General features: G+C 46.3%; 3 protein-coding genes across 7 annotated transcripts in view; 1 reads left to right on the top strand and 2 right to left on the bottom strand.

Annotated features, from left to right (window-relative positions):
- The window catches only part of fgl1b (fibrinogen like 1B), a 4,257-nt gene extending 3,624 nt beyond the window's left edge, over positions 1-633 (bottom strand). Inside the window, exons 1-2 of the mRNA XM_047020025.1 lie at positions 543-633; positions 319-404 (exon numbers count right to left, since the gene is read on the bottom strand). Coding sequence (XP_046875981.1) covers positions 319-375 — 57 coding nt within the window. The 5' untranslated portion in view covers positions 376-404; positions 543-633. The remainder of the gene's footprint in view (positions 1-318; positions 405-542) is intronic.
- Positions 634-945: 312 nt separating this feature from the next.
- On the top strand, positions 946-7,202 carry tpte (transmembrane phosphatase with tensin homology). 5 transcript variants are annotated; one of them, XM_047020020.1, is made up of 19 exons: positions 946-1,509; positions 1,925-2,065; positions 2,349-2,435; positions 2,560-2,607; positions 2,962-3,120; positions 3,415-3,534; positions 3,638-3,737; positions 3,848-3,911; positions 4,096-4,160; positions 4,264-4,324; positions 4,531-4,612; positions 4,777-4,865; positions 5,048-5,109; positions 5,322-5,402; positions 5,612-5,717; positions 5,832-5,929; positions 6,128-6,223; positions 6,340-6,410; positions 6,515-7,202. In XM_047020020.1, the coding sequence occupies exons 2-19, from the start codon at positions 2,016-2,018 to the stop codon at positions 6,618-6,620; spliced, it is 1,545 nt and encodes a 514-aa protein (XP_046875976.1). In that variant the 5' UTR covers positions 946-1,509; positions 1,925-2,015; the 3' UTR covers positions 6,621-7,202. The 5 variants fall into 5 exon arrangements, with proteins under 5 accessions (XP_046875976.1, XP_046875975.1, XP_046875977.1 ...); XM_047020019.1 differs by having other exon boundaries at positions 970-1,518; XM_047020021.1 differs by lacking the exon at positions 1,925-2,065 and having other exon boundaries at positions 1,138-1,518.
- Positions 7,203-7,494: 292 nt separating this feature from the next.
- Positions 7,495-13,597, bottom strand: smpd1 (sphingomyelin phosphodiesterase 1). The gene is made up of 8 exons (XM_047020018.1): positions 13,048-13,597; positions 11,899-12,219; positions 11,337-11,617; positions 11,017-11,190; positions 10,607-10,778; positions 10,289-10,365; positions 9,377-9,522; positions 7,495-8,847 (listed from the first exon to the last, which is right to left on the bottom strand). Exons 1-8 carry the CDS (start codon positions 13,255-13,257, stop codon positions 8,426-8,428), a joined length of 1,803 nt encoding a protein of 600 aa, XP_046875974.1. The 5' UTR covers positions 13,258-13,597; the 3' UTR covers positions 7,495-8,425.
- Between the last annotated feature and the right edge of the window lie 91 nt (positions 13,598-13,688).

Raw genomic sequence — 13,688 nt, forward strand, 5'->3', positions numbered from 1 at the left:
AGGGGAGTGGGAGGAAGGAAAGAAGGAAAGAAAGAAGGACAGAAGGAAGGAAGGAAGGAAGGAAGGAAGGAAGGAAGGAAGGAAGGAAGGAAGGAAGGAAGGAAGGAAGGAAGGAAGGAAGGAAGGAAGGATGGAAGGAAGGACGGAAGGAAGGAAGGACGGAAGGAAGGAAAGGAAGGAAGGGAGGGAGGGAGGGAGGGAGGGAGGAAGGAAGGAAGGAACATTAAAATGGTGGAAGAATTTAGGATCAGCAAGTACTTTCATTGTTTTACAATTACATGGATTGATTTGTATGGAACAGCACCCTAGGATACGTACAAAGAAATCCGCAGAGGCCATGACTTGGCAAAACAGTACCAAAAGTAGCAACGACATGGTTGTCAGATAGGTGTCTGTTGAGACATCTGAAAATAAATTATAGGAAAATATATTTATATATTTATAAATAAGTATATATAAGTATACTTATAAATATAAGTATATATTTATATACTTATAAAATATAAGTAATATTCCTGAAAACAGACAACTCTTATTCCTACCTTTATTTAACAAGATCCTGTAATGATTTGCTCGGTCTGTTCAGGTGCGGTATGTTCTCTGGTGGTGTTTTTACTTCATATTTATAGGCTCGGTCATGCATGGTCCGCGTTAGACTGGGATAGGTTAAGGTGGCCCTAAGAACTGAACTTCGGTCAGTTTAGCTTCATTATTTATACAAGTGAGGACTATGGTTTCCTGAAGATGTCTGTTTCTAGATCTGCAGGCAGGCCGAATGACTACTTTACAGGCACAAACGCACTTAATTCCTGACATACCATGGTAACATTGAGGCTCCGTTGAAGAATGTTTTCTAATTATGTTCAAACACAGGAATATATATTTTTTTAATTATAACAAATTGTAATGTCTGTAAATTTCCATTTGTCTTGGCTAGTCCTTTTCGAAATTGGGCGGTTCTAGGTTTTTGGGACACTTCAGGAATCTTCATTGACTCCAGATGTTTTCACAGTTGCTGTGATAGAGCGCGGCCCTGACAAAAGTGTTTATTTTTGCATCTTGTAATTTAAGGCTAAACTACATTCGCAAGAGATGAACAAAAAGCGCATTGTTGCGGGCTTGTTAAATGACTCTGGATGAGAGAGTGTGACACAAGGCGAGCTGACGAAAGGCGATGGGAGAGGAAAAGGCAGAGCTTTTATTTTCTCTTCAGGAAGTTCAAAACCGCTACGTTTGCAGAGCTGAAATGGACTTGTGGATGGAAGAGAAAAAGTACCTCCGCTCCGTCAACCTTTGAACCGTCCTTTACTACAAAGTCACAAGACAAAGCTCGTACAGTTTCCCGAATGTCCACTCCCCGGCGCAGCCCAGGCGGTGTTAAAAATCTGATGAACTGATACTAGGCCTACATGTGGATTAAACGCTTTGGATACTAGGGGAACAAACAAACCTACTCGAGGCAAGGGGCACAATCTCTGGAAGTGCTCCTGTTTGCATGAGCTGAAAACGGTGGGTTAGGTATGTATTGCTTTGAGAAATCAAATTAACTAAAATTGGTCAAAATTCGACATTGTTGTACGGATCATTTAATTTCTTGCCTGATTTTCATCATGATCATCATTACAATGCTGACGGCTTTGCAATATTGATTCCTTTATAATTAAAACATTTCTACTCACAACAAAATATAATATACAAAGGACCTGGTTAAAGGATACTAATAAAAATGTGGTCACATTTCATGCACACACACACACCCACACACACAGACACAAACCCACCATCACACACACGTACACACACAGTCCTCAGATGCACTGGACCCCTTTCCTTGCTCCTAAATTCTAATCTCCAACAATGAATTCCACCAAGAAAAAACTAAAAGGAAATTTGAGTGTGTGCTATTGATTCATTTTATCTTCAGGAAGAGGAAAGAATAACAAAGGTGTTCAGAAGAGAGAACACAAAAAGGAAAGAGGAGAAAAAGCTACAGCTACAAAAACAAACAAAAAAACATGTCATCTGTTCATTTCAGTCCAGGGTCAGATTCCAAAGAAGTTAATGGGTGAGCGCATCACGTAAACATTCATCTGAGAATGACAGCTTACGCACTCACTCACACATTCACACACCCAAAACTGTCAACCGTTAACTAGAACCCTTTTTATATGAGTCATGTTGTCCTGCGAGGCAGTGATGTTGATGAGCAATGCGATTCTTATAAACCAGCACAAATGCAAACAGAAATACCACACCACAGCCACCACAGCTTGTAGAAGTAACTAAAATGTCAGATGGTTTTCCTCCGACCTCCCCCCATCTCTATATCTCCATATCCCTTGCTCCAGAATCGACAATATCGACAAGATGGGCGATGCTAAGGTGGAGATCGACGATGGGAAGGATGTGAGGGAGGATCCTGACACCATGTACTTGTGAGTGTCTGACATGACCTTTGGGAAGACTTGCCCCCCCCCCCCCCCCCCCCCCCCCCCCCTCCAGAAACACAGGCCCAATGACCAGTATTCCTTTGCCTTCTCTCTCTGCCCCTCCCTACAGTCTCATCCGGAGAAAGATCACCCCTTTTGTCATGTCGTTTGGATTTCGGTGAGTATGGACGAGCACAAGGTGGGGATGGAGAAGGATGGTGATCATTGGGATGCCTATAGGGTAAACTACTGTGATGTTTTGTTTTTTTGGCTCTCTCTTGCTCTCTCTCCCTAGTTCTAAACCATTTACAGAAGCCTGTACGTAATCCTTCTCTTCTTTTTCTTTTTCTTCACTTTCATGCGCTTTTTCATCTCTCTCTCTCTCTCTCTCTCTCTCTCTCTCTCTCTCTCTCTCTCTCTCTCTCTCTCTCTCTCTCTCTCTCTCTCTCTCTCTCTCTCTCTCTCTCTCTCTCGATGTATCTCTGTTTCTTTCTACCCTACCCCATCCCATCCCCCCTCCCCCCCTCATCAGTATGTTCGGGATTGTGCTGATCATAGTGGACATTGTGCTGGTGATCGTGGACTTCTCTCTGGCCAAGAGCGCACACGTGGGAGATATTCTGGAGGCAGTGTCCCTCGCCATCTCCTTCTTCTTCCTCTTCGATGTTCTGCTGCGCATTTACGTGGAGGGGTGAGCCTGTGTGTGTGTGTGTGTGTGTGTGTACTGCTCTCCTGGACACAGAGAGGTAGAGAGGAGCAGGAAAACAGGAAGTGAGGCAGGAAATGGTCCTGGCATACTTTTTTGCTGCTCGGCTAGGAATCTTGATGACTCATGTATGGGGTCAAGGAACCAAATAACATTCTTCCCAGCGCCAGTCACACTTGAATCACAATAACCTACTTTCTTGGCTTTGCGGTATTTTGGAGGGCAACATATTTTGAACCAATTCAAGGAAGCAGGAGCTAACATACTAATCCATTACAGGTTCAGAGTGTACTTCAGCTCAACGTTCAACATCATAGACGCCTGCATCGTCATCATCACCCTGGTGGTCACCATGATCTACACCTTCACTGAGCTGACTGGAGCCAGCCTCATACCCCGGTACCTGAACACTCCTGGCTCTGACCGTGCCCCGAATCCCTGTAGGGGTCAATTCGCTGGCGTGTGTTCTCACGTGTGTGTGTGTGTATGTGTGTGTCCTCAGGGTGGTGACATTCCTGCGTGCTCTGAGGATCGTGATCCTGGTGAGGCTTTTCAGACTGGCGTCACAGAAGAAGGAGCTGGAGAAGGTCACCCGGAGGATGGTAAGCTCCCTCGCACCTACGGTGGCCCCCACTGGGCAAACTGTGCTGTAGTTTGGGAACCCTGTGTGAACCCAGATGAGTTCTATACGTGACCTCTGACCTTTGGGCAGGTCTCGGAGAACAAAAGACGTTACCAAAAGGATGGATTCGATCTCGATCTGACCTACGTCACAGGTGAGATGACACGCGCACAGAAAGAGGACATCAAGGAAAGAGTTTGTTGTGTAAAAGGTTCAAGTTGTGCTCGATGGAGATATGGCCATTGTTACGTGAACGAATGTGCTGAGATGAATATCCTTCTTGGCCATTGTTACGCGAACGAATGTGCTGAGATGAATATCCTTCTTGTTCTCCGTAGACCGCATTATTGCTATGAGTTTCCCCTCTTCTGGAAAGCAGTCTTTCTACAGGAATCCCATTGGAGTAAAAATGCACACGCACACACAGACACACACACATGGATGCACACACACACAAACACACACACACACCATACTAAGCCTGTGTTTTTCATCTCTCCTGTCAGGAAGTTGCCAGATTCTTGGATGCCAAACATGAAGACCACTACAGAGTCTACAACCTGTGCAGTAAGTGCGCACTACTTTTGCCTACTTTATGTACTATGACTACAATCGATCCGCCGCAGCTAAGATTGAGACATTCATTCAGCCATTTTTTTAAGTTGTGATGCTACCTTGCTGCTTGTCTTTGAGGTACTGTCCTGTTTCAGACACTTGGAACATTCCTTTCTGTTCCGTGTGTTCATCGTCTCTGTGTGCTTGTCTCTCTGCAGGCGAGAAGGGCTACGACCCCAAGTTCTTCCACTACCGGGTGGAGAGAGTGTTCATCGACGACCACAATGTCCCCTCGTTGGAGTAAGTACCAGCAGTGGTCTAAACAGGTAGACTCCAGGTGACTGAAAACATTGTGTGCAGGCGGGGGCATTTGTAATGCGTTTTTCCCCCCCAAATGTGTTGTCTGTGTGTCTACATGTGTTGTACAATGTGTGTACAATGTGTTGTTTGCGTGTGTATTACAGGGACATGCTGAAATACACGGCCAACGTAAGGGAGTGGATGGCTGCAGACGATAAAAACATAATTGCCATTCACTGCAAAGGAGGCAAAGGTTTGTCCTGAGTTAGCGTTGCATTCCCAGATAACAAAGACTTGGTGGTCCCCCTACTGGTGAAACATTGTAGTTGCAATCATCTGCTCTCCCCAAGTAATAGCTGGGAATTGCCTCTGTTGATACCTGTAGAACAGATATTTTGTTCATTTCTTGTATATTGAGACTGGTTTGTTTAACAGGAAGGACGGGTACCTTGGTGTGTACCTGGCTGATTGACAGTGACCAGTTTGATAGTGCACAGGTAAGACCTACATCAGTGTGTGGCACCCCAGTGGTAAAAGTAAACCATTGCGTTGTGGAACTGTTTTTGTTGTTGTTTTTCTTTGCTTAGGTTATTCTCGATTGTTAGGTGAATTATTCTGTGTTATTCAACTACATAAATCAAAGAATTCCAATGTACCTGTACTTGTTACAAATTGGAGACTTGTGTAACGTGTCAAACGCGTGATCCAGGACAGTCTAGACTACTTTGGGGAGAGGAGAACAGACAAGAGTCACAGCTCCAAGTTCCAGGGCGTGGAGACTCCCTCTCAGGTATCCACTTAGCCACCTACACACACACCCTGTAGCCTACAGGTGCGTTTCATTCGTCTCAGTGTTTGTGGACGTGTCTGAATGAAAAAACACGTGTAGTGTACAAATGGAAAAAAGCATAAAAACAAGTGTGAATCTGAACATGTCTACACATGAGAGAAATAAGGAAGATGAAGCATCATGTGTTTTGGCCTTCTCTTCATCTCCAGAGCAGGTATGTGGGCTACTATGAGGTCATGAAGTCCAAGTTCAACAGACAGCTGCCTCCTCCACAGAGCCTGAAGATCAAGAGCCTTCGTATCCACTCCATCGCTGGTAGACACCTTCAGACATCTCCACACTGCCAACCTGTCAACGCACCGCTACACTGCACCTTTCGGTTGACCATGTCAACACGTGTGTGTGTATTTACTGTGTGTATGTGTGCAGGTGTTGGAAAGGGGAATGGCAGCGATCTGAAAGTGAAGATCATAGTGAGGAAGGAGTTGGTGTTCCAGTGCGTGTGTGCCAAACAGGAGAACTGCAAGGTGGGCCAATCACAACAATCACAGCCACAACATTACAAACACACTCCATGCACAGCTGCGCTGTGGGATAGACTGATTAATGCACTCGGTGTCTGACTGATTTATCAACTGGTCGAGTAGTTGGACCGAATGACTCGCGATTGCCGATGGCGGATTTGATTGGCTGCCTGATTGGTTCATTGACCAATCCGTCCCCAGGTGTTCCCTGACGTGGGCAGCAATGCGGTTGTCATCAGCCTGCAGGATGGACCGGTGGTCAGCGGAGACGTGAAGGTCATGTTTGAGTCCAGCGCTGTGAGTTCCACCTAGGATCCATACCATGCCAGGGGTGGGGGTGGGGTTATTATTCACAAGTGTAATTCTGTCTTCCCTTACCTGCCTCTTAAATCTTGTTGTTGGGTACCCCCTAGGGTCTGCCTAAGGGCTACGAGGACTGCCCCTTCTACTTCTGGTTCAACGCGTCGTTCATAGAGGATAACAGGTATGTCATCAGGGCTTACTCCCACAGGACGATACAAAAACAAGGCCGTCTACGTTCAGTCCTGCGTCAACCCTCCCCTCTGCCCCCCCCCCTCTCTCTTTCAGGCTGTTCCTGTCCAGAGAGGAGTTGGATAACCCCCACAAAGCCAAGACCTGGGACCTGTACAAGGAGGACTTTGGCGTCACCGTCACTTTCACAGCGCCTGAATAGTGTGGGAAGATGGGAGCGAGGTGGAGGGCGCTTCTCAGACAGCCGTGCATGTCCCCAAACTGCTTTTACTCTCCCTGTTGATGTCAAAGCACAGGATAGTGGAGGGAAAAGTGCTCGATGGTTGACAATTTGTTTTGGTCAGTGCTGTTTCGTGTCACGTGATGCCACACTAGATTGAGATGCGCTGACGGTCAGTTTGTCCACCTCACAGAACAGCAATATTTCACCTTCCTTCAACCTTTCTTTTTATATTTCAAATGGCTATCTGATATGAGAGGACTATGATAGGAAAGTGTAGACTAGCCAATCAGAGACAACAAGGAAGGGAACACACGTTGAATCCCTCAATATGAAGTTGAATTGCACTGTGCCATAGACCACTCCTGTTTATTTGCATTACACTTGTACCTGTATTTCTGAAGGGACCATTGAAGATTAAGTGAGCAGGAGTCTTAGTATTGTTGGACTAAATAACTGATTGCTGTGATGTGAGGATTAGCAGAAATTAATGTTTAACCTCAATGTCATTTTGTTCATTCTTCACTGTACTGTTGAATAAACCAACAAGGAATTTGTATGGAACTGTGTTTTTTCAATGAAACCGGGCGTTGACGCTCGTGTACGCTCCCACAATGCCCTACACGAGCGTCAACGCCCGGTTTCATTGAAAATGGATTGGAAGCCGACGCTCCGCGCCGCTGTAGTGAACACGCACGGTTAGATGTTTCCATGCTCCAACACACCTGATTAAAATGAATGGTTGTCATCAAGCTCTGCAGAAACCTGTTAACAACCACTCATTTGAATCAGGTGTGTTGTAATCCTTTATTAAAAGAACTCAGTGACTAAACATTCTTAAACAGGAGAATATAAGTCAATTTCAGCATTTCTTTATTTACATGATTTTAGACAAATCTTGAAATACTTACAAGTGTGTGACAAACAACTCACAGCATACATTCGTACATCTCTACAATCCTACTGTGGTCCAAACAAGCTGTGCCTTGCCTGTTCACCTCACTCATTCTCAAGTCAACCCCTATCGATTGAACCTAAACAAGTCGTGCAGATACTAGACTGATGCATTTCTGTGAACCAAAGCGGTTTGGATAAACCAGTAGTTGAATTGTTTGATAAGTCAAAAGATTAGAGTAATTTGTTGATCGAAACCCCTGACCCCAAAGACTAAGGAGAAGCTTGATACTCGAAACACATACCAGAGGTCTGGAGGCTCTTTCAGCACCCTCTATGGGCCGTTTCAAAAATCAGGAAGACATTCAGATATAGCACTTTCACTTTCATGTTCATGTCAAACCCCTCACAAGAAAGGCAAAAAAATAAAACATTTGATCAAGGCACCATCACATCGGTCATTTACTCTGTAAGCAACAAAAATATCCTAACAGCACTTTGATGGTCCCCCTCAGCCCACCACAAGACTTGCTAGCATTTTAGACTTTGGATTTCACACTTTAAAACATAACATCCAAGTATTCCAAGGCAATTGGCCCAACATATAACCAGACAGCAGCACAATCTGTCATAAACAACGCAATTTTGGGACGTAACTTCTGTGTAGAGCTACACGTAGACGCAATGTCTTTCGGATTCCACGATTATTACTCCTTTTTTTAGGATAGCTGAGGCCCTGAGGTTGTTTACTGTATAGCTGAGGCCCTGTATAGCTGAAACCCACACACACAATACTGAGTCACAATTTAGGTTGATATGGCATTCGCTCGTATTGAACTTGGAAGATGCTGTCCAAGACCAGCCCAGACCAGACAGATCCGGTTCGGTCCGGTCTAGCAGAGGGTCTTCCTGACGGCTCGGACCATGTCCCCCCCAAAGCCGTTCAGGATGTCGCACTGCTCCAGCTCGTCGTAGCGCCCGCTGCGCAGGAAACACAGGAGGCCCGTCTTGCAGGTCTCCTTGCAGGGCGCAGACACGTGGCCCTTGTGCCTGAGGTACCAGAACCGCTGGAAGACCCGGTCGTCACTCTGGAAGGTCCGGAGGAGGCCGTCCCAGTCGGAGGGGAACAGGCTGGACACCCCGTAGGCCTCCGAGGCCCGGTACAGCAGGGTCCACTTGGGGTTGGGGTCTGGGGCCAGGGGGGAGGAGGTAGGGGGGTGGTTGGCGTTGGTGAGGTTCAGGATGTAGGTCTCGTGGTCCAGAACCATACGGGAACTGCCTGGGTAGTTGCCGTCCACGAAGTAGACACGGTAGCCTGGTGACACACACACAAACACACACGGTACCTGTTAGGATGTTTGATGTATTGCTGTACATGTCCCAAGTATAATTTCTATTTGTCTGAAATAGTGCTCTGAAGACAGATCAATGTCGTCAATTCTTTGTACTTTGATGGTGTCTCGACATGTGACTGACCGTTGCCGTGACTGATGTGATTAACTTGTGACAAAGAACAGAAAACCGATTGATTGCGTCTGAAGTAACGCGACTTGTGGACGTCTGTTTGAGATGACGTGCAAGGACGCCAAAGTCCACTGTTGAAGAAGCGCTACACGAGGGTGTATAATGTCTCGCTGAAATCATTGTTCGTTTGAGAGACACACCCAGAGCCCGATAGCAGGTGTGCCCTCCTCGTCTGCAAACATCAAAGAGTCCCCGACAAAATTGCACTTGCCGTTTGATCCTTAGCACTTACTTCGTGCATCAGTTCAAATAGCATGCTGTGGCTGAAACTCGACGGAGGGTGGCCCGTGGCGAGCATTGGAGATGGGGCGTGTCCTCACCTGGGTTGAGGTTGATGTAGGTGGTGACGCTGGGGGCGATGAAGGCCACACCCACCGCGCGGGTCATGGTGGCCTTGTCGTAAAACATCTGGAACTCATCCAGGTGCGTGTGACCGAAGAACTGCCCCGTGATGGTACTCTCGTACCTGGTGGAACCCCCAGACAACGCCAAACACTGTTCAAGTCACTGTCTCACACGCACACTCATTTCATGCACCAATTTGATCGCCCAGCTATAAACTCAACAAATACAACAACATGATAGTCGGGTGCCTAGGCTACACATCACATGCTACTTGAAATCATTAACCTTTCAGTCAACCTCTGGTTATTGACTTTCCGTAAGCCCAGCCCATCATGTAAACCCATCTGTAAGGACTGAGAGTAGACTACATCTCTACACAGTAAAAAATAAAACTCAAATGGGAAATTTGTGGGGAAGTAAAACTACCGTTTTGGGATTTGATGCCAACGTTTAAGCTGATTAGTGTTTTTTTTGCCAAAATACTTCTGGTCAACTGAAAAAGGATATTTTACCAGAAATCTATTTGGTACACTTTTACCATCTATCCACCATACAAATTGTATTTGTTTGGGGGTAAGACCATACACACACACCAACAGTAAAACCATTTCAGTAAGCACCTCAAAAGCTTGTTGGCAGAAATATTGTGCTAAATACACTGAATAACTTGTTAGCTTATCCATTCAACCATTTATCTATCCACGTTAGCTTAAAGTTGCATTAAATACAGAACTAAGAACTCATGGATGTCATTTAGTGGATGAACAGAATGAACTATGGAATGAACCGTTGTGAAAAGTGTGGCCACAGCACGGTCATTGACCTGTGAGTGGGATACTGGGAAGTAGCTAGCATAAAGTCAGAAATGCTGACACAGAGACACAGACCTGTTCATGATATGATAGTAGTTCCAGCTCCAGCTACTCAGACAGAGCCCAGGAGGGATGTGTCCAATGATGTGGACCTGAGAGACAGACGGAGAGAAAGTCAGACAGCTGTAGGACCTGGATCGAGGGGGGTTATCTGAAAACCAGCCATGTAGGCTGGTTCACACTATTCAGCACCAACCCTCTTTAACGACGACTCAGTTTACTACTAGTTGACGTTTCTTACCCCCTTCCCCACACCCAAACAAAATATCCTTAAACATGTCATCCCCTTATTTTCCAGTTCCTCATTCCTTCACACCACCCTTCCTCCATCACCTTCTCTCCCTTCTCCTCGCTGGTCTGCAGGACGTGGACCAGCCACTGGAGCTGGTTGGCTGGGTCCGTGGAGTTCACCATCAGCCAGTAGTTCTCCCTGGCGCAGAAGTTCATGTTGAGGGACACCACGCGAAGTCCAGGTTGGACCTCCACCGTGTAGAAACCTCCATGCCTGAGAGCGAGAGAGAGCGAGAGTCCAAGCCTCAGTGATACTAATAAATTTTTGCCAAAATATTTTTCCAATCTGGGGGTCAACTGTGGCATGGCTAGCCTAGCAAGGGGTTCATCATTTCTCCGAACTAGCACAAATAGCTTTGCGGCTAGCGTTCCCACAAGCAAACAAGGAAGTTCCACCACAAATCTTTTTCACTTTGAATCAAGACTTCCTGATTCAGAGGAGAGTTCGGTACCTGAGGGTCTTTAGTGCCGGCTCGGGTAGCCACGGCGCCCACTCTTCTGCCATGGTGTCATAGAGCCAGCGGGAGGAGCGGTTGCCGTGGACGAAGGGCGGGGGGAAGCTATTGACCGGGGTGCTCTCGTGGTTCCCCACTGCGGGGTACACCTTCACGTGGGGACCCAGGTGTCTGGAAAGGGAGGTAGAAAAGGGGGAGGGAGAATTAGAGAGGTCAGGTCAGTCACAACCTTTCTAATTCTCCCTCCCCCTGTGTGTGTGTGTGTGTGTGTGTGTGTGTATGTGTGTGAGACCCAAACGAGCCAATCAATCTCATACTTGTGTATGAGCCTGGAGATAACCGACAGCTCAGAGAGCTGCTGTTTCCTCGTCTGGGACCAGACGTTGTGAGCCGGGATGTCGCCAGTCCAGTACACCCAGTCCCAGGGCCCCGTTCTGGCAACATTCTCCAGAAGGTTCTCCACAGTACGCAGTGGCAGGTCACACTTGCTGTAGGTACCCCAGTAGCCCGCCTCCCGCTGACGCCAGCTGGGTGAGCCAGAATCGTTACGGCAACACAGGGGGTCCTTACAGTCAGCACTGCTCCCTTCTGCATACGCCTGATATAAAATGAAACAAGAAGAAAGATGTTTACAGCGAGAGCACTGTGTCTGGCTGTACCCTTGAGTTACAGTTATCCAGTTACATTTCTATTACACCCTGGCCATCAAAGACACAACTACAACTACTGTAACAGGTCAGGTGGAATCCAAATAAACACACTTTTACCTGTGGGACTTTTAACTGTACAACTACCTTAGTCTACACAGCTAGAACAAATAGTATTGTGAGGGTTATTCAACATGAACAGTGCTACTCCGCTGCACACACACCAACTCACCTGGTCCCAATGGATGTCTGTGATGAAGAGTACCCTGTTTTGAGGGGACCTTGGCTTGGGGGGGCTGGGAGGGACGACCGGGGGCTTGGGGACCTGGGGCAGGGTGATGTTCCAGGGCGCGTACAGGTCAAAGCGGCCGCAGGAGGAGCCCACCAGCAGGGCGCAGGCCTCGGAGGGCCATAGCAGCGAGCGCTGCAGTGCCCGGATGAAGTCGTCCCTGAACAGCTCGGTGATCTCGCGGCAGACGCGCTTGTCGGCCAGGTGGAGACGCATGCAAGCCTCGCCCATCGCGTACGCCACTCGCTCCATGTTGTTGTCACTCTGGGGGGGGGGGGGGGGGGGGGGGGAGGGGCGAGGGGGCATGAGAAACTTCATCTTGTGGAAGTAGCCAACTCTTAGCATTATTAGTTGTAGGTTAAGTGTGAGGAAAATGAATCAGCCAATACAAATGCTCTTTTATGACTCAAAGTGGTCATGCACAGTCTATAGAATAGCCGACGTTTAGCGCATCAGATACTTGAAAGATACAGAATGACATTTCTCAATAATATACATTTACATTTATACATTTAGCAGACGCTTTTATCCAAAGCGACTTCCAAGAGAGAGCTTTACAAAAGAGCATAGGTCACTGATCATAACAACGAGGTAGTCCCAAACATTGCAAGCAGCCAAAACATGAAGCATACATTGTGAAAAAACTAAACAAGTGGCAAAAGGGAAGACCCATAAGAGCATGCAGTTATACAAGTTACTAATTAAAACAACATGAATCACAAAAAGTACAGGACTGTACCTGTAGAAGAACAATCAACAGTAAAATATTTTACAGCGAGTACAAGATTTAACTTCGTTATAACTAACCTACAAGAGCAACAAGTCAATCAATAAGAGTCATTATGATCCTGGAGGAAACATCAGGTCCAGCCAAGCATTCCTAAGTGCCGTTGTACTCTTATAATTGTATATTACAATCTTGTAACATACAGATTGCTAGGGAACACAGCACAACTTTAAAAGCTGCCGAAGTTTCACTGTCTTTATTGCAGTATAAACATTGTTCCTGATATCAATAATGTGTGGTTGGATATCAACTCGCTGTTGGTGAGGTTAGTTGTTTACATTACTGAATTCACAAAAAAATCTTACCAGTAAAGCTATATCCAGTATAGTGAACAGGGTTTTGCATATTGGACAGGTGAGATTCCGCCAGTTGAACCCGACCCTAAGTCTATCGATCTCGTCCATAAACGTCAGGTTCGGCTCATCAAGAACGGGATGAGACGAACCGTACGGCGGCGACACCATCAAAACAAAACATATCAACCCAAGAGTCACCGAGAGGGATGCAACCCTCATTGTTCAGAGCTAATTGAAAACGATCTTTAAAACGGTTTAAGTAGCCGAAAAAAAACAGACTTAGGGAAACCTGGCTTACAGTCGACTATATCAAGCTAGTAGCCATAACACTTCCTTAGGAAACCAACCGCTGTCAACAAACAGGAAATGTGCTCTGCTGCCAAATTAGCTGTGACAAAAACAAGCTTCCTTTTTCAGTCTCTGGACTAGAAACGAACTATAAATGTCCGTACGTAATAGAAGTTCACATAAATAAAGGTCAGTGAAACCTTCAGCAACGGTCTGATCGGTGTCACTTTGTTGTCCTTACTCCTCAAGTTATCGCACCACAAAATATCAGCTGACTGGTCATGTGATCGAGCACCAGCGGCTGCTGTGTTTATAACAAATGTGCTGACTAATTTAGTGATTGACAGATCAGTCAGGTTAAG

The sequence above is a fragment of the Hypomesus transpacificus genome, chromosome 5, assembly GCF_021917145.1.
Source record: "Hypomesus transpacificus isolate Combined female chromosome 5, fHypTra1, whole genome shotgun sequence".
Lineage (NCBI taxonomy): Eukaryota > Metazoa > Chordata > Actinopteri > Osmeriformes > Osmeridae > Hypomesus > Hypomesus transpacificus.